The sequence below is a fragment of the Mesocricetus auratus genome, unplaced genomic scaffold (assembly GCF_017639785.1).
Source record: "Mesocricetus auratus isolate SY011 unplaced genomic scaffold, BCM_Maur_2.0 Super-Scaffold_100006, whole genome shotgun sequence".
Lineage (NCBI taxonomy): Eukaryota > Metazoa > Chordata > Mammalia > Rodentia > Cricetidae > Mesocricetus > Mesocricetus auratus.
Genome location: NW_024429190.1, coordinates 10,554,451 through 10,574,324, shown reverse-complemented (window position 1 = coordinate 10,574,324; position 19,874 = coordinate 10,554,451). Strand labels below are relative to the sequence as shown.

General features: G+C 42.3%; 1 protein-coding gene and 1 pseudogene across 3 annotated transcripts; one reads left to right on the top strand and one right to left on the bottom strand.

Moving 5' to 3' along the window:
* Positions 1–927: 927 nt before the first annotated feature.
* On the bottom strand, positions 928–17,435 carry Ccdc117 (coiled-coil domain containing 117). Of its 3 annotated transcripts, XM_013126516.3 has the most exons (6): positions 17,090–17,435; positions 16,596–16,646; positions 11,961–12,185; positions 11,650–11,712; positions 6,117–6,254; positions 928–3,583 (listed from the first exon to the last, which is right to left on the bottom strand). In XM_013126516.3, exons 1-6 carry the CDS (start codon positions 17,269–17,271, stop codon positions 3,346–3,348), a joined length of 897 nt encoding a protein of 298 aa, XP_012981970.1. In that variant the 5' UTR covers positions 17,272–17,435; the 3' UTR covers positions 928–3,345. The 3 variants fall into 3 exon arrangements, with proteins under 3 accessions (XP_012981970.1, XP_005087859.1, XP_021079593.1); XM_005087802.4 differs by lacking the exon at positions 11,650–11,712 and having other exon boundaries at positions 17,090–17,425; XM_021223934.2 differs by lacking the exons at positions 11,650–11,712; positions 11,961–12,185 and having other exon boundaries at positions 17,090–17,431.
* Positions 3,814–3,912, top strand: LOC121141013 (annotated as a pseudogene).
* Positions 17,436–19,874: the final 2,439 nt, after the last annotated feature.

Here is a 19,874-nt window from a genome sequence, read left to right as displayed (position 1 = left end):
CCTCCCATTGAACCCTCTCTTTCCAATAATGCCCCCCTTCTATCTTGTATGGATGTGTCCCACTGAGTTTAATTAAGGTTGCTTGTATGAACATGGGTGGGTAGTGGTTTACTGTAGCATGGGCAACTTACCAGTGGCTACACCACTGAAGAAACGACTCTCCCTTCCCTAGCAACCCTCTTGACTTCTGTCATTCATGAAGTAGGATGACTGGCTTACCCACCAAACCAGTGCTGAAAAGTCAACACCAGCAGCATCTTGCAGGAGTTTGAGTTTCAGCATTGTTCAAAATGCATTCCTAAAATACTACTGGTAGTCTGAGGAACTAGGGGACTAACAGAGAACTAAACCAATACACACAAACTTACATTTCCTTGAGTATCTATTCACCTTGTACTCAAACCCTGGTTCCAATGAGCTGGTTAGATAACGAAGTGTCACCATCTATTCTAATCTTTATTTCCAACCTGTTATGTTAGGTAACTTTTACCATGGTTTTCAAAATTTGGTAAAATAAAATAGCCTCACCAGTCAGAGATGTGGCTAGCAAAAAATATTGCAAATATGCAGGCAATACTGCCACCTAGTGACCTGTCAGCTCTTAGCAAAAGAACAACATGCACCAACATCATAAGACTTTGCCTAATTTCTCTCTAAAGTGTCCAAGCCCCTCCAACTCCACATATAAACACTGAAGGATCAGTCACAGGGGCAGCATCAGATGGTCCCCAGAAGAAACCCACTCAGGCGGAAGCAAGCTGTTGGCACATTTAGAAAGGCAAAACAACTTGTCTATTAGAAACAGCTCACTTTTCAAATTTCAGGACAAATGTAAAGTTTTTCAATGATATGAATGCTGCCTTAATTAAAATTTAAAGGAAAGCAAGAAAAAAATCTATTTCATTTCCATATGTACAGGATACTTTAAACAGTTGAAAACACTTGACTTTTATTGGAGATAATAAAACACAGAAAAAACAGATTCTCATTTTTAAAGTAAAATTGACACCATCTTCCAGAATGTTCTTAGTTCTGTACCATTCTTGTCACTATGGACCTGCTAGTTAATGTTCCCCCTGAAGTTATTCTAAGTCCTGTCCTACTTGTTTCTACATTTTACATTTTTATCTTTTCAAGAATGAGCAGTGTTTAACTGATTTAAATTATGAGAACTGGATTCTTCATATTAAGAACAAAAAACAAAAAACCCAACCAAGAATGCCCCCCCAAACAAACCTCCCCATACATACACCCAACTCAAACTCAGAGAAACACATTTGTTCATTGAAGCTCACCTGCTTTAGAGAATTGCTGACCTTCACACATTAACATACTGAGCCAATGTCTGATCCATGCTTCAAAAACTACACAAGACGGAAAGACCTGTTAAACCTTTAGGAAAACCTTAAGGCAAAGCAAAAGGCTTATGCTAGAAAAGAAAACAGACTGCAGAGGCATCAGGGCTGTGGAGAGTCAGATGAGTCAGCACCACAAGGATGAAGAGGGATGACTTTTGTACAAATATGTGCAAGAAGATAAGTCCAAAAAGGAGCATGAAACATCATTTTCCTGCAGAAATAAAGGTCATGTCAGATAAGGACTCCTGAAAAGCTCTGTTCTTCATTAAAAGCCACCTCTTCTCTCCAGTGGTTACCAAATGCATCAGCATCATTTGAGGCCTTTGGTAAGAGGCAGTCCTGGTGTTCTATGCACTTTGGAAAGCTGCCACTTCCTCCCATTCTCACACTGGCTAACCCCAAACTCTGGGCAGTCCTCGTATGCTTCTACACTGTATTAAAACTCCTTGGCACAGAGAATTCTTTAAGGCTATAAACTTTACTAGTTGGTCTCATTAAACAAGTCAGGAGTTTTCAAACGACATGAGTTAAACACTTGTACATTTCAACAGAAGACAGTTTTCTTTCACCTCTGAGTCTGAGATGAAGAAACAATAAGCTGGTTTCCAACTGGTTTCAATACTAGTTTGAAGCTTGAGTAATTTTATTGTGTAGACATAACCATTTTGTTTAAATATTAAACATTAAACTTTTTCCTGACATCCAGACAGAAACAGAGAGAGCAAGAACGATAGGCAAGAGGAGACAGTCCACTGTACAGACCAGTACTCCGATGCCATCACGGGAGGGATTTCAGCATGGGCTGCAAAAATGCCTGGAAGCTAGTTTCTAAAAATTCCCCTCTACTTGGCGCGAACTTTTTCTCTTTTTCCACTACAACGGGAGAAGACCCAGAAAGTGACAACTGAACTGAGGTGCTCTGCTGTGGAAGAGCTATCTCACACAGACTGCTCTACAGCGCTGAAGGAGTTGCCAAGCCTTCATTACATACCCTGCCATGCTGAAGAGCTCTTCCTGAGAAATTAAAAACTTTTACCCTGGTTTTTCCCAAGAACACCTTGAGCCTGGTTCTAGTACTCACAGGGTGAACATTTCCTGCTGGTAGGAGGCCATCTTCCATTAACTTTTAGGCTTACTATACAATAGCTTAAGCACTGCACAATGAGCTATTTCAGTAAATCTCCAAGATATTTATTCTCAGCTAATTCACTGTTTTCAAAACCAACATTAAAAAACTCAACTTGTGGATGCAAGTACAACCTTCCCTTTTTAAACTTTAGAAGCTATGAATAATGCCGGATTTAGCTGACACTGCATGTCCCCAGGATTCATGAAGAGACACCTCTCTCTCAGGCAATTTATAAGGGTTACCTCACACTCTTTTAATCAATTACTTATAGTTAACTGAGGTGTAAACATCACTGACCAACTGAGCTTATCAGTCATTAAAGCAGACCAAGAGCTACTGCTTGAGTAATAATGGCTACCCGGACCTGATGATGCCAGCACGTTTCATTGCCTCTTTAATTCCTTCGCAAGAGACTCAAACTACTGCTTTTTTCCCTCCCTCCCGCTCCCCATGCGTACAGTCACCACTACAAGAAGCTCAACACATGACTCAGCTGTCAGGGTGCAGTGGCAATTAGGAGCATTCCTCTTTATAAGCATCGTAAGAATGAATGGCTTCAACAATGTGACAGACGATTTCAGTCACCATAACACATCCAGCGTCTATGGTTGTCTTTAAAGAGACTGTAACATTTCTTGGATAAGCCTGATAGAAAACTGTATTTCCCTTGAGATAAGCTTCCTTGGCAAAAAGTTGAATTCGATAAATGGCTACCCACAATGACAGTCCCACCCTAAATCACAGGTGGAGATATTACACCCGTTTCATAAAACTTTCAGGTCCCTATACTATACAGGCAGGCTCATTACTGAACACAGGAGCCTTCTATAACTTGCCAAGCTGACGCAGAGCTGGTCTCTAGAGCTCCATCTCTTCCTCTGTGCTAGCAGCTGTGTCCAGACTATGGTAAAGTGGCGTGTCCGTGTGCCGAGGCTCCAGTAACACTTCAGTTCTCTGTGGAAAGGCAGTGATGGCAGCTGTATGCTTCGTTTGGCTCTCTCCCATGTAGTTCTTAGGGTTAGATGATGGCTTTGGCTTCTCAGAAAGGATTTCAGGGAGAGGTTTCCAGAGCACAAGTTCCATAGAAGGACGGCTCCTGGGATGTGAAATACAGACTCCTATAAAAACTTGAGGACATTCAAATCTCTACAACAAGCTGCTGCTCACTGCTTAGCACCTTCCAGTTATGACCCAGCGGCCCTCAAAGTGCCATCTACTGTCCCTTTGTATTTCTACCCATCAGCTACTGTATACTTCCACTATTATTTTCATCTTGATGTTTTTCATCAGTTCTCATCATATAAATTCTCTTGATTAAAACAATAAATGTTCACTTCAGCAGCAGGTATACTAAATTTGGAATGATATGGATTAGCATGGTCCCTGTACAAGAACACACAAATTCGTGAAGCTACTCATGTTTTGTTTTAAAAGAGAGCTGGAGATATTTAGGAGAATTCAAACAGGACTTAAAAAGATTATGTGCATGTGTGTGTCTGTGTCTGAATGGGGATATGAACATGTGTGCAGTAGGTGACCAAGGAGGCCAGAAGCTTAAGTTCCCCTGGAGCCACCTGGTATTGGGTGTGTCAGGAATCAAACTCCAGTCCTCTGCAAGAGCAGCACGTCCTCTAGGAAGTGAGTATTATTCCCAGGTCCTCAAGTACATAAAGTTCCATATGTAATTATTTTCTCTGATATGCTAGAGAGTGGAGCCAGGCCCTCACACATCTAAGTGCTTCACTTCCTAGTGGCCTCGCCAGTCCTATTTATATTTTAAATCATGAACAGCAGCAAAACAAATATCCAAGCAAAAACTGGGCCACTGAGCGGGGTGTAATGGCACGTGCCTTTAATTCTAGAACTCAGGAAATAGAGGCAGGTAGACCTCTGTGAGCTCATAACTGGTCGTGTCTACATATCGAGTTCTAGGATAGCAGGGTTTTGAGACCTTCAAAACCAACAAAACAAAAACAAAGAAGGGCCCCAGATTTAACTTAATGCCACAATGTAAGGCCCACTGAGCCACATCACTAGCTATAATGATACACCCAGACACGTTTTTTAATGTACAGATTTGCACGACTACAGCTTTTTGTTTTGATTTGTGATACTGAGTCTCATGTAAGCTGAGTTACTGTTCTAGTACTACACCATTTCCCTAGCCCTGTCGGTGACTACTGTATATTAAATAATTATAAATAAGAATGAAACCCTGAACCAGCATACTCATTTCTGATGACTTGTTTCACAGTTAGGAAGTAGAATGCTTTGCAGCTAAACCAAAACAATTACGTTAGGTGTGCATAGTCATGCATTTTCCCATCCATCGCTGGGAGTAGTGCCTGTTAACCCAGCACCTGGGATGTGCAGGCAAGAGAGTCAGAAGTTCTAGACCAGCCTGGGCTACATGAGAACCTATCTCATCTCCAAAACAGAAAAAAAAATCCTTACCCTGAATTTAGGAAAATCTTCTGGAACCCAGAAATAAAACAGAAAAAAAAATTACAATGAAGAATATTCTCAAAGGCCTAGTCTGGAAAACTACTAAGAGCAGCAGACACTACTTTGAGCAGGAGGGCAAACTGACCTGTATACATGTGGCTACACTATTTACACACCCTCAGGTTTGAGTAGTTAATTATAAACTTAAGCTAGGGCCCAATTGAAAACCTTCTGGCTCTCCCACAAGCAGCAGCTGAACTCCGCCTGTGCCCAGCACTATTGAGGTCTGGGTTCCAAGAGTCCTTTTCAGACTAAACTTAGCCTCAGTGAGTATTGAGTCTAGGTTTCCCAGGCAGTATTTCCATGTCTTTAGTCTGCCTGCTATTCTGCACATAGACAATGAGAACGGAGACCTTCCACACTTGGCAGGCCTCCTGTGTTTGCCACCCTGTTTCCCCCTCAGCCTCTCCCCTTAGTCACCACTCCCTACCCTAAGCCTGCCCCTTTTCTCACCCGCTGTTTCTACTCTAAAGATGTAACAAACAGTTAACTGCGCTCATTAAACTACGGGCGTATTTCTGCTTCTCGTTTTGTGGTGCTGAGGATGGAACCCAGGACTTCATTCCACCATGAGTCACTTCCCTAGTCCCTATTTTTTTTCTGTCTTGTTTTCATCTTAAAACTATGCTATCTTTTGTCATTTTTCCCCCTTCTATTGAGACAAAAATCTCGATAGGTAGCTCAGACAGGTTGGAAACTAATACCTCTGCCTCTCGAGTGTTGCTGGGATTGCCTGTGTAAGCCACCATGCCTGGCTTAACTTCTGCTTTAAATCATCAGGAGTGAAGGAAGTGGAAGCAGGAAGACTGAATTTGCACCTAGCCTAGGCTACATAGTAACATTCCCACTCCCCAAACAAAACACTAAATACTCCAAAATGGCCCCAAAAGGCTATGCTATGGTTTTCAGGCTTTGGGATAACTATTTCAATTGTTTCCCATTTGACATGTCATTTTCCGTTACCTAGTCTCCATGCTGTGTCTGAGTAACTTAGAGAAACAGATAAACCAGAGGTTTCAAAATATGGTTACTGTTCTTCCTGTAAGAATTTAAGAGGACTTTTGACACTACCCTTTCCCAAATATTGGAACAGTTAAGGGGAAATGTTATGCACCATAACTTACATAGACTCAATCATCTTCTTTGTGAAGACTTCATCGAATTCCCTCTTCAAACCCGTTTTCATTGTGTCAGAAAGGACAAGACTTGGGAGATGGCTAACATTTCTGTCACTTTCAACCTCTTCATCTTCGTCAATTATCCTAAATAAATAATGAAGCACAAGCAGAGAAAAGAAAAAGAATTAGTTAAGGTATTGGTGTTCTTGCAGTAAATGAACAAAATTTAAAATCCAAAGAATAAAGTCACAGGCGCTATAGTGAAAGATAAGTAAGGTATACATACCTCAGAGAAAAGTGACCACATAAAGCTACATTTTCCCACACAAGTGGGAAGTGTTATCAGTAGTTCATATAGCAGAAAAAATCTGGAATAAGTTTGAAAACTGTCCTGGAGAGCTGACCCTAACATTGCTAGCTGAATTAAGCCATGAGTACTCCCTCTACCACTTAGTATTTTCAGGACCACACCCCCGGACAGTGTCAGTGCTACAGCAGGGGTCTCCAGAAACTATCCCACCACCAGAACCTCAGCCCTGCCTGCACCCAGAGGAGCAATCGCCAGAGTCTCTGCACTGCCTACACCTGAAGGAGAGTTCAAGGGAGCCACAGCCCCCAACTCTACCAGTTGGGGGAAGAGGGACCCCCTGGAGGAAGACATGGGTAGACCCAGTGTAAGAATACACTCAACAACATAAAGAGCAACATGGCACCACCAAACACTAGTGGTTCTACAACAGCAAGATCTGAACATCCCAACAGAGAAGACCTTAAAATAAGTTTATGAAGGTTGAGGCCATTAAAGATGAAATAAAAAATTACCTTAAAGTGGAGGAAAAGATAAACAAAAAATGGGAAAAAAAATCAACAAATCCATTAAAGAAAACCAAGGAAAAACAATCAAACAGGTGAAGGAAACAGTTCAAGACTTAAAAACTGAAATAGAGGCAAAAAACAAACTGAGGGAACTCTTGAAAATTTAGGTAAATGATCAGGAACTACAGATGCAAGCATAAACAACATAATACAAGAGATGGAAGAGAGAATCCCAGGCATTCAAGATACAATAGCGGTTTCAGTCAAAGAAAATGTTAAATCCAATAAGTTCTTAATACAAAGTATCCAGGAAATCTGGGACACCATGAAAAGACTGAACCTATGAATAATAGGTATAGAAGGAGAAAAAGTCCAGTTCAAAGGCACAGAAAATATATTCAACAAAATCATAGAAGAAAACTTTCCCAATCTGAAGAAGGACATTCCAGAGAAAGTACAAGAGGCATACAGAACCCCTCCCCTGAAAAGAATTCCCTGTCCACATAAAATAATCAAAACACATACAGAATAAAGAATATTAAGAGCTGCAAAGGAAAAAGTCCAAGTAACATATAAAGGCAGACCTATCAGAATTACACCCAACTTCTCAAGGGAAACAACGAAAGTCAGAAGGTCCTAGTCAGGTATTATTCAGACACTAAGAAACCAAGGATGCCAGCCCAGACTATTATACCCAGCAAAGCTATCAATCACCAGATGGCAAAAACAAGATATTCCGTGACAAAACCAGATTTAAACAATACCCACCCACAAATCCAGTCTACAGAAAATACTAGAAGGAAAACTCCAACCCAAAGAAGTTAGCCATACCCACAAAAATACAGGCAACAGATAATCCCACATCAGCAAATCCTAAAGAAGGTAAACACACACACTCAATACCACCACCAACAAAAATAACAGGAACTAGCAATCACTTGTCATTAATATCCCTTAATACCAATGGACTCAATCAGACTATAAAATGTTGGACTAACAGATTGGATACTAAAACAGAATCCATCCTTCTGCTGCATATAAGAAATACATCTCAACTTCAAAGACAGATATTACCTCAGAGTAAAGGTTTCGGAGATTTTCCAACCAAATGGACCTAAGAAACAAGCTGTTGTATCTATCCTAATAGCTAGCAAAACACAGTTCAAACTAAAATTAGTCAAAAGAGATGAAGGACATTCCATATTGCCACAGAAAAACTCCATCAAGTGAAGTCTCAGTTATGAACATCCATGCCCTAAATACAAGGGCATCCTCATTTGTAAAACAAACATTACTAAAGCATCAAGTCCCACATTCTCACTACTGGACAGGTCTCCTAGACAGAAACTAAACAGAGAAATAAAGGAAGTAAAAGATGTTATTGACTCAAGTGGGCTTAACAGACATCTATAGAACATTCGACCCAAACACAATAGAATATACCTTCTCAGCACCCCATAGACACTTCTCTAAAATCAACTACATACTTGGTAACAAAGCAAACCTCAACAGAAAAAAAAAAAAAGAAAAAGAAAAAGAAAAAGAAAAAACCCCCTGTATCTTATCAGATCACCACGGCTTAGAGTTAGAATTCAACAACACCAATCACAGAAAACTCACAAACTCATGGGAACTGAACAATGCTCAACCAAACCACCACTGGGCCATGGAAGAAATAAAAAGGAAAGACTTCCTAAAATTCAATAAAAATGACCACACAACATATCTAAACTTATGGGACACAATGAAAGCAGTGCTAAGGTTCACAGCATTAAAGCCTACATAAAGAAACTAGAAAATTCCCACACTATGGAATTAACAGAATACCTCAAAGCTCTAGAAAAAGAAGCAAACTCAACAAAGAAGTAGATGGAAGGAAATAAATTGAAAGCTGAAATCAACCAAATAGAAACAAAGAAAACAATACAAAGACGCAATGAAACAAAGAGTTGGTTCTTCAAGAAAAATCAACAAGACAGACAAGGCTTTATCCACCAAACTAATCAAAAGGCAGAGAGAATATACAAAAAGCAGACAAACAAACAAACAACAACAAAAAAACAAAACCGGAAATGAAAATGGGACATACCAACAGACACAGAGGAAATCCAGAGAATCATCAGGTGATTCAAAAACCTGTACGCCACAAACTTGGAAAACTTAAAGGAAATGGACAATTTTTTGGATAAGTACCACATACCAAAATTAAATCAAGATCAGATAAACAATTTAAATAGATCTATACTATAACCCCTAAAGAAACAGAAACAGTCATCAAAAGTCTCCCAACAAAAACCAAAAAACAAAATGCCCAGGGCCATATGGTTTCAGCACAGAATTTCAAAGAACTCATAGGAACACTCCTTGAATTGTTCCCTACAATAGAAACAGAAGGAACATTGCCATATTTCCCCCCTTCCTCACAGGGTTTCTCTGTGTAGCTTTGTAGACCAGGTTGGCCTGGAACTCACAGAGATCTGTCTGTCTCTGCCTCATGAGTGCTGGGATTAAAGGCGTGAGTCACAACCATCTGGCTTGCCAAACTCTTTTTACCAGGCTACAGTTACCCTGATACCTAAACTACACAAAGACACAACTAAGAGAGAATTACAAAACCAATCTCCCTCATGTCCATAGATGTAAAAGAAAGAAAATACTGGCAAACTGAATTAAGAACACATCAAAATATCATCCACCATGACCAAATAGGCTTCATCCCAGAGATGCAGGGATGGTTCAACATACGAAAATCCATCAATGTAATCCACTATATAAACAAGTGAAAGAAAAAAACCAAATGATCATCTCATAGATGATAAAAAAGCCTTTGAAAAACTCCCATACCCCTTTATGACAAAGGTCTTGTAGAGAGCAGGGATACAAAGAACATAACTAAACAATAAAAGTAATATACAGCAAGTCAACAGTCAACATCAAACTAATGAAGAGACACTCAAAGAGATTCCACTGAAATCAGGAACAAGATAATGCTGTCCACTCTCTCCCTGTCCAATGTTGTACTCAGAGTTCCAGGCTAGAGCAGTAAGACAACAAAAGGAGATCAAGGGGATACAAATTGGAAAAAAAGAAATCAAACTTTCGATATACATATACTTAACAAATAAGCGACCCAAAAATTCTACTAGAGAACTCCTACAACTGATAAACACCTTCAGAAATTTAGCAGGATACAGTAGCCCTGCTATATACTGATGACAAACAGGATAAGAAGGATATCAGAGAAACATTACCCTTTACAATAGCCACAAATAACACAAAGTATCTTGGAGTAATTCTAACCAAACAAGTGAAAGACCTGTATAACAAGAACTTCAAGTCTCTAAAGAAAGAAATTAAAGAAGACATCAGAAAATGGAAAGATCTCCCATGCTCTTGGATAGGTAGGATCAACAAAGTAAAAACAGCAATCTTTAAAAAAGCAATCCACAGATTCAATGCAATCTCCATCAAAATTCTACCACAATTCTTCACAAACCTCAAACGAACAAACTCAACTTCATTTGGAAAACAAAAGACTCTTGATAGCAAAACAATCTTGTACAATAAGGAACTCTGGAGGCATCACCATCCCTGACTTCAAACTCTATTACAGAGCTACAATAATGAAAACAGCTTAGTTTTGGACCAATGGAATTGAATCAAAGACCTTGTATCAACCCATATACCTAGGAACACCTGATTTTTGAGAAAGTAGCTAAAATTATACAATGGAAAAAAGAAAGCCTCTTCAGCAAATGGTGTTGGCATAACTGGAGGTCAGCACACAGAAGAATGCAAATAAATCTATATCTATCACCATGCACAAAACTCAAGGCCAAATGGATCAAAGACCAACATAAATCTAACCACACTGAGTCTCATGAAGTGGGACGTAGCCTTGAACGCATGGGCACAAGAGACCACTAACTAAATATAACACCAGTAGCACAGACATTGAGATCAACAATTAATAAATGGGACATCCTGAAACTGAGAAGCTTCTGTAAAGCAAAGGACACTATCAACGAGTCAAAACAGCAGCCTACAAATGGGAAAAGATCTTCACCAACCCCACATATGACACAGGATTGATCTCCAAACTATACAAAGAACTCAAGAAACTACACATCAAAAGATCAAATAATCTAACTAAAAAATGGGGCACAGACCTAAATAGAATTCTCAACAGAAGAAACTCAAATGACTGAAATACATTTAAGGAACTGCTTAACATCCTTAGCCATCAGAGAAATGCAAATCAAAACAACTCTGAGATACCATCGTAGACCTATCAAAATAGTCAAGATCAAAAACACTGATGACAGCTTAAGCTGAAGGGGATGTGGACTAAGGGGAATACTCCATTGTTGGTGGAAGTGCAAACTTGTACAGTACCTTGGAAATCAGTATGGTGGTTTCTCAGAAAATTGGGAATCAATCTACCTTAAGACTCAGCAATACTATTTTTGGGCATATACCCAAAGGATGCACACTCACACCCCAAGGCCATTTGCTCAACTATGTTCATTCATAGCAGCATTATTCGTAATAGCCAGAACCTGGAAACAACCTAGATGGCCTTCAACTAGAGAATGGATAGAGAAAACGTGGTCATTTACACAATGGAGTGTGGTAAGTAACCATCACATCTTGAAATTTGCAGGCAAATGAATGGAACCCATTGTAACCCAGACCCAGAAAGACAAACATGGTATGTACTCACTCGAAAGTGGTATTAGCCATAAAGCAAAGGATAACCAGTCTACAGTCCACAACCCCAGAGAACCTAGAAAAACAAAGAGGATCCTAGGAGAGACATACATGGATCTGCCTAGGAAGGGAGAAAAGACAAGATCTCCTGAGTAAACTGAGAGGGGAGGCAGGGAGTGGGAAAAAAATGTATAGCTCAATAAAAACAAGAAAATGTATTTTTTATTTCTTGATCTCTAGAATCACCAAATGATGCTCCTGACCATCTTAAGAGAACTGTGACACAGAAGCAGCAGCAAGCCTTGCAACACACACTGTCTGTACCTGTCCTCAATCTCCTGAAGCCTCCTTCGGGCAATTTCACACTGTGGTTCTGCAGTCGTTTGATCCATTTCTTCACAGATAGCATCTAGCATATTGGGTACAGAAAGACCACTAGGACACGAGTTTACTCCATGACCTTCTAAACCCTGGTGTGTGTCAAGAACCCATTCATTAGCAACTGAGCAGAATTCAGCTTCAGTCAGTCTCTTCTTTCTTATTGGACACCTAGGATGAAGAAGGCAGAAAGCGGTAGGAATAGAGGGAAGAAAAATAATTAAAAACTATTACAGATGAAATTCAAGCCATTTCTCTAGTCAATTAAAAGGATACATGCTACCATGCCCAGCTCACATTTATTTAGTCCTCAAAAAGATGTGTTTATTTATGTTTGGTGTTCTGCCTGCAGGTATGTGTGCCACATGTGTGGCTATGAGGTTAGAAGAGGTCTCAGATCCCCTAGGACTCGAGTTATGGACATCTGCGAGCGACCACGGGGGTGCTTAGAATTCATTCTGAGGGTCTTCTGCAAGAACAAGTGCTTTTAAGTCCTGAGCTATCTCTCCAGTCCCAATTTATTATTACTCTTTTTAAATCAAATTATTAAATATAAAAATCTCTATTCTACAGCTAGAATATCATGTATTTCCCCCCCCCAATAGCTTCTCTGAGAAATTTTCTTCTATTTTTTACCAATTTATGCAGCACTTCCAAGACTTTAACCTTTTAAAGGAAAAAATCTGCAGGAAAGATCAAGCGGGAAGCAAAGCAATAAAAAGAGGGTTTGCTGGAGAGGTGGCTGAGAGTCAAGAGCACTGGCTGCTCTTCCAGTAGATACAGGTTCAAGTCCCAGTACCCATAAATGATCTGTAGTTCCAGTTCAGGGAATTCTACACTCTGTCCTGGCCTGGCTGGTACAGACATACACACAGGCAGAACATTCCCATAACTAAAAAGACAAAGCCACAGTTCTGCCCCAACTACATTTTGTTTTTGCTTCAGTATCACATTCCCTGACCCACATGAGAAAGTGTCTGGTTGTCACCCTGTATTTCCTTACAGCAGACACACCCATCTACCAACGCATGCTTCAAGCACCACAAGAACAGGCCATTAGCACACATTTCTTCCCTTTGGCTATCTGTCCCTGACTAATGGTGGGATCTCCCTTTCTTCTAGGGTAACATACCCCATCTACTTCCTAGATGTCTAAGTACTTAAGAGACCTTAGAATTCATCAAACCCAGCTAGCTTCTTCCTTTTGGAGATACGTGGAAATCTATCAGCTGACCTTTCCAAAGTGTCCCAGTAAAGTTGAATGTTGAGTGGAGCCAGAGACCCTGAGTTCTACCCTAAATCTAGAGGGGAAGTTAATTGTTAAATTGCTTACCATGAGCTTGTATCAGCACTATGTGTACCCTGCTAGCTAAAAGCAATACACTTTCCTTTTATTTTTTTAAACAAGTATTTAGACTACAAGCTCTCTATTGAATAGCAGCAGTGTGTGCAGCACCAAGGTTAGATCATATAACCAAAATGCCCATTCATTATTTCTTCTTCAGATTAATTAAACTGATGGTCAAAGGAAATGAATAAATATGTTTATAGGAGAAAATTTTTAACCCACCTTAACACTGTGAAAATAAATTATTAAAGTTTCTGGAATGTTTAATTTGACAATATTACCCTATTAAGCCTGTATTTATTTAAAAGAAATCATAATCCATTATGTTTGATTTAAAATTTTACCTCATTAGAAAGTACTAGTAGCCAGGCATTGGTGGCACACTCCTTTAATCCCAGCTCTTGGGAGGCATAGGCATGGGGATCTCTATGAGTTGGGAGGACAACCTGGTATACAAATGAATTCCAGAACAGCTAGGGATACACAGAGAAACCCTGTCTCAAGAAACAAAAAAGCTGCCCCCGCCCCCAAAGAAGAAAGTACTAGAAAATATCTAGGAGGCAAGAGAATCTGGAGTTTAGGGCCAGAGTCAGCTATACAGTTCTAGGACAGCCTGATATGCATCAAATTCTGTCAAAAACAAACACCACCAACGATGACGACAACAAAACTCCTTCAAGCTGGGTATGTTGGTGCACGCCTATGAAACACCAGCTAAGAAAAACCATAAACTGAGAGAACAGGCAATTTCCCAGAGCATCTAACATTCATCTATGAAATAGTTCTTTGATTGTTTGGTTATTTTATGCCTGTAGGCTTACTTTGCTATAACTGAATATCAATAGTTAATTAAGCTCTAAAAAACCGTGAATTAAAAATGCTTCTAGGAGCTGGAGAGATGGTTCAATAGTTAAGAGCTCTTACAAGACCCAAGTTCAATTCCCAGTGCCCACATCAGGTGGTTTACAACCCTCTGCAACTCCAGCCCCAGGGAATCCAGCACCTTCTGGGTTCTAAGCATCAGCATACACTTGTGAATGCACACACAAATTTTAAAGACAGGCTTCTAGATGCTGAGAACAATGTGGCAAGCTCAGCAGTACACATCCGGGCATATATCCAAAGGTCTAGGCTATCCCTGTCAATGCCCCAATCTCTCCATTCACAAATCAAAGGTAGTTAACTTTTAAAATCAATAGTTTCTACCCTACCCCCACCTCCCAGGATTTCTCTGTGTAGTCCTGGCTCTCCTGGAACTCACTCTGCAAACCAGGCTGGCCTTGAACAAGAGATCTGCCCGCCTCTGCCTCCCAGGCATTGGGATTAAAGGTGTGTGCCACCACACCTGGCTTTGTTTCTACATTTTAAGCAAACACTAGAATCAACAATTCAACAATCTAGAGCACTACAAAAGGCAAAAAAAAAAAAAAAAAAAAAGTTCTTGTGTGTGTTTTTTTTTATAGCAACCCTAAGGCAACAACTCCCATGATCTAGGGGCTTTTAATTAAGAAAACTCTTTGAACTGGGAAAAACAGCTCGGTTTGCCATGAAAGTATGAGGGCCTGGGTTCAATCCCCAGAACCAACATAAAAAGAGCCAAGCTTGATGACTCATAATACTAGCGCCAGAAGGCAGCAATGGCAATACCCTGGGTTCTGCTTGCCCCCCTCCCCCAACTCAACTGACATGGTGAGCTCCAAGCCAGTGAGAACCTTGCCTTAAAAACTAGGTGGGCAGCTAGGGAGATGACTCAATGGATGAAAGCACATGCTGGTCAGCATGAAAAAGAGTTTATTTGTAAATGGCAGGCAGACCCAGGAGGAGATGGATTTACAGTGCAAGCAAAATGCAAGTTCTGGGTTCAAGTGAGATACACTGCCTCAAAATATAACATGAAGAGCAACTGAGCAAGATGCTGGACGTCGACCTTTGGCCTCCACATACTTGACAGCACAGCGACCTTGCCTCAAAACAAACAAAAAAAGGATGGATGATACTTAAGAAATGACACCCAAGACTTCTGTATCCCCCTACCCTGAGTCTACCTACATTCACTCACTCACTCGAAAAAAATAAGGTAACCTCCAAGCATTGTTTTTTTTGGTCAGTCTAAGCATAAACAAACCTAGCCAATTCAAAGTTTCTCTTAATTATTTTAATCTCATATATGCCAGGCTGGCCACAAGTCAGCACTGTTACTGAAGACGGCCTTGGATGTCCATCTTCCTACTTCCACCTTCCTCCAAGAGCTGAGACTATTGGCTTTTGTTTCATACAGGCCAGGGCTGGCCTCAGACTCTCAGGTCTGGAGTTACTGGAGTGAGCCATCATTATCAGAAAAGAATTCAGTTTCTACAAAGGGGAAGGGGTAGGATCATACACACAGTTAAAACTATCCAGGACAGGGCTTAAAATAAATGAAGCTCAATGGGAGAACAGTTGTCAAGCATCTGCCAGGCCCAGGGTTTGGTCCTTCCAACAGGAAAAACAAAAAGCAAGATGACTGGATGAGTAAAGATGCTGACCACCAAACTGACAGCTTGAACTTGATCCTGACTACGTGATCCGAGAGAACCAACTTCTGAACGTCTTCTAACTCCCACACACCCACCATGGCATCTGGTCATATACACAGTAATAATGAATAAGGGGGGAAAACTCGGGTATTGAGACATGCTGTATTTAATCTCAACAGGCAGAGGCAAGCAGATCTCTAAGTTTGAGGCCAGTCTGCTCTACATAATGTGTTCCTGACTAGGCAGGGTTACATAGTGAGTCTGTCTTTTAAAACAAAACAGAAAGCAACAGGTAGACCTTGAGAGAGTAAAAGGAAGCAATCCCCCCCCAGTGCAGTGTGGACAGGTAGCTAGCTACAGACATAAGCGACTGAAGCACACATGACCATAAACTTTAAGTTTCTGAACTACTTTCCTAAAAGTAAGAAACAGGCTATAAGGTTACCTCTGACAAGAACACAAACCCTATCCAGTATACATCCTTTGATTTTTTGTTTTGTTTTAAACTCTATCTATGATAGTTTAAAATTCAAATACTATATTGGTTACAGAGTGAGACTTCCTCTACCTGCTTGACACCCAATTCCTGCCCCTAGCAGGCAAACAATGTCACTAGTTTAAAGAGATACAATATGCTTTACCTTTTCCACTTAAAATAGGACACACGTGTTAAACTAACAGCCACCACACAGAGGGCAAATGGTCCTCGAAACTTACTCATCATCCTCCGCCAATCGCTTGTGTTTCTTTCTACAGTGAATGGGAACACTGTTGGAACAAACAAAACAAATCAGTCAGCCAAGACAGGCACTTGAAATCCAAGGTTTCTGCATTCCGTCCTTCTGGCTCTACTTATCGGGATCTCCCGCCACAAACTGCAAATCCCTTCTCTGGCCGTGAGAGACCTGCAGCTCCCAAGATCAGGTCACGTCGTGCCGAGGACGTCACTTAAGCAGACAAGAAAATCTGAAGTTGTCACTTCAGTCCGGGGCAGTGACCGTTGAGCACTCGCTCCAGGACCCATTTCTGTCCCCACACTGCCAATGAGGAACCGCAGGGTCCCGGAGCCTCTCGAAGTTGTCCCGGCCGGCGGCCGCGCGTCCTGAGGGAGCGGCCAGGCCGAAAGACCCTCGGTGGGTCGCCGGCCTGAGACCCGGGACTCACGGTTAACGTCCCGCGGGGTTAACGGGCCCGCCCCACCTGCTCCTCACCGTCCGCGCGCTGTTCTCCCGCTCGGGCTGCTGGGCGCAACGCGGGAGCCCGGCCGCGGGGCCAGGTCAGGGCCGGCGGCTCCTGGCGGGAAGGCCCGGCCCGCGAAGGCCGGCGGCGGCTGCAGGAAGTCCGCGCTGCCTCTCAGAGGGAGGCCGCTGAAGGGCCGGCCGAGCGCCGCCATGGCCTTCGAGACAAGGCTGCGTCCGCCACCCCAGTCGCTAGTGTATTTCCAGGTCCCGTAGTGGCGGCCGCCGCCGCCGCCGCCCACGAGAACCCGCCTCCAAGCCCGCTTCGACCCCCACGTCACGCCTTCTAGAACCCTCCACTCCCGACCGCCCAGAGTCACGTCGGGATTTGTTGTGTTTATAGGGCCGCGGTCGTGAGGCATGCCGGGAATTGTGGTTCCTGAGGACTACGAGGAAGATGGCTGGCGGTGTGCTCGGCGAGTCGCCGGAGGTCAGCTCGCCCCGGTAGCATGAGCTCCTAGGATGACAGGGTCCCAACCCCCGACACAGAATATTGAGCTGGGCGTGGTGGCTGCTCATGGCTGACGGTGGAGACGCGATGATCAAGCTTTTGACTATGTAGCATGCTCTAGGCCAGCCTGGTCTGCGGGAGACCCTGTCCAGGAAAAAAAAGAAAAGTTATATGCCTGTTTCTTCGCTACTGAAACAGGATAATGAAAGTATTTTCAGAGTTGAAGTGGGGAATAAACGAATTTTTAAAAATCTAGAGGCGGGGCAAGGGGGTAGTGGCACACTTATTTAATCTCAGCAGCCTCAGGGCAGAGGCAGGAGGATCTCTATGAGTTCGAGGTCACTCTGGGCTGTGTTAGGAGTAATATGGAGCGAGTTTAGGAGAAGGTGACTGCGATGGGTGGTGGCACCGCCCGTGGGCGAACTGGAAAAAGTGTCCTGCGGACTTGGCTTATGTGGAAAGTTTATTGACCGGGAGGTAAGAAAATAAGGGAAGACAGAGGGGGACAGAGAGAGGGAGGGGTGGAGAAAGAGAGATGGAGAAAAAAGGGGAGGAAGGGGAAGGGGAGAGGAAAGGAGGGGAGAGGGAGGAGAGAGAGAGAGAGAGAGAGAGAGAGAGAGAGAGAGAGAGAGAGAGAGAGAGAGAGACAGAGACAGAGACAGAGACAGAGACAGAGACAGAGACAGAGACAGAGAGAGAGAGAGAGAGAGAGGAGAGTAGGCGGAGCTTTCCTCTTAAAGGGCCAGGGTATGAACGTGCACAGAGGGGTGAGAGGTTCGCCTGGATTACAACGGTCTACATGTCTACATAGGGTGTTCCAAGCCAGCCACGGTTACATAGAGAGACCCTGTCACAAAACAGAGCAAAACACTTTTAGGGGTGGGGCCTGACAACCGGAGTATTATTCCAGAACCTGAGGAGGAAGGAAAACCGACTCCAAAGAGTTGTTCTCTAACTTACACCCGCAGAGCTTGGTGTGCACCCCACCGCCAGGCCCGCACATTAGCTCTCATGTGCCCATACAATAATAATAGAGAGAAAACGAAGAGTCAATGAAGGTCTGGGGGTGGGGTGGCTCAGTGGTAGGGCACATGTACAACACCACTGAAATAGAAAGTGCTGGATGTGGTGGCGCGTGTGCAATCCCAGCAGATGGAAAGCTTTACAAAGAATGGAGATTTGCTCATGCACCAACTTCTCCACTCCAGATGTAAACCCCACTAGGTGAGAATAAAACCACTACTACAATTTTGAGCCAAATTTGAAGCAAACTTTATAAATACTGGCCAGGACCATGGATACCCAAGACCCACACTTAGAATATGGCACTGAATTACATTAGTCAGGGGCTTATAAAGACAAAAACCATAAGGGTACACATCTCCCGTCTTTGTCCAATCAGAGGCAAGCATATGTCCTGACATACTTCCTGCCCACGTACTCCCTGCACATCCGGTGTCATTGGGGCAGCCAAGCTTGCTTACAGAAGTGAAAACTTGTGACTTGCTATCTTACATGAACAACAGTCCCCAGCATTCCAGGAAGTTACCTGTCCTTGAGCAAGTGAGGTGAGAGGCAGTTTTGTTTTTGTTTTTGTTTTGTTTTGTTTTGTTTTTTTGGTTTTTCGAGACAGGGTTTCTCTGTATTGTTTTGGAAGCTGTCCTGGAACTCGTTCTGTAGACCAGGCTGGCCTCAAACTCACAGATCTGCCTGCCTCTGCCTCCCGAGTGCTGGGGATTAAAGGCGTGTGTCACTAACGCCCTGTGAGGCAGTTTTGTTTTATAGGTCTCTTAAACACAGTAATTTAAACTTAACCATCACACCAATAAACTAAGGGATTTAGACAGAGGCTAGGAGATAATGGTGTGGTGATATCTTGCTTGTACAAATAAAGCTTGTCTGAAGATAAGAGGGCAGAACTAGCTACTATAGAGGTCAGGAGGTCTTTATAGTCAGACAGGAAATGAGATGCCTGGGTGGAAACAGGAAGTAAGATGGCTGGGTAGAGAGAGAGGATATAAGCGGGAAGAAACAGGAACTCACTGTCTTTCCGCTGGGAAGCCAATGAGGTAAAGGTGGCTGTGGCCTGCTCCTTCTTCTCTCTGATCTCTCAGCATTTTTCTCTTTATGTGACTCTGGGTTTTTATTATTTAGACCAATTAAGAACTCCATTTGCAAAAGGTGTTTTTCTTCTTGAGTTTCCCAGAAAACTCATTCATGTTGGTGACAGAAGACTCACATGAACAAATCCCATGTATCTTGTCACCTGAGGAGTCACAAAATCATTATATATTCTCATTGAGCAGT

Coding starts and splice junctions, on each gene's coding strand:
- Ccdc117 (XM_013126516.3), bottom strand. CDS start 17,271: ATGGCGGCGCTCGGCCGGCCCTTCAGCGGCCTCCCTCTGAGAGGCAGC. Junction 12,186..16,595: donor CGATTGGCGGAGGATGATGA/GTAAGTTTCGAG, acceptor TCTTCATCCTAG/GTGTCCAATAAGAAAGAAGA. Junction 6,255..11,649: donor ATGGCTAATACCACTTTCGA/GTGAGTACATAC, acceptor TTATTTATTTAG/GATAATTGACGAAGATGAAG.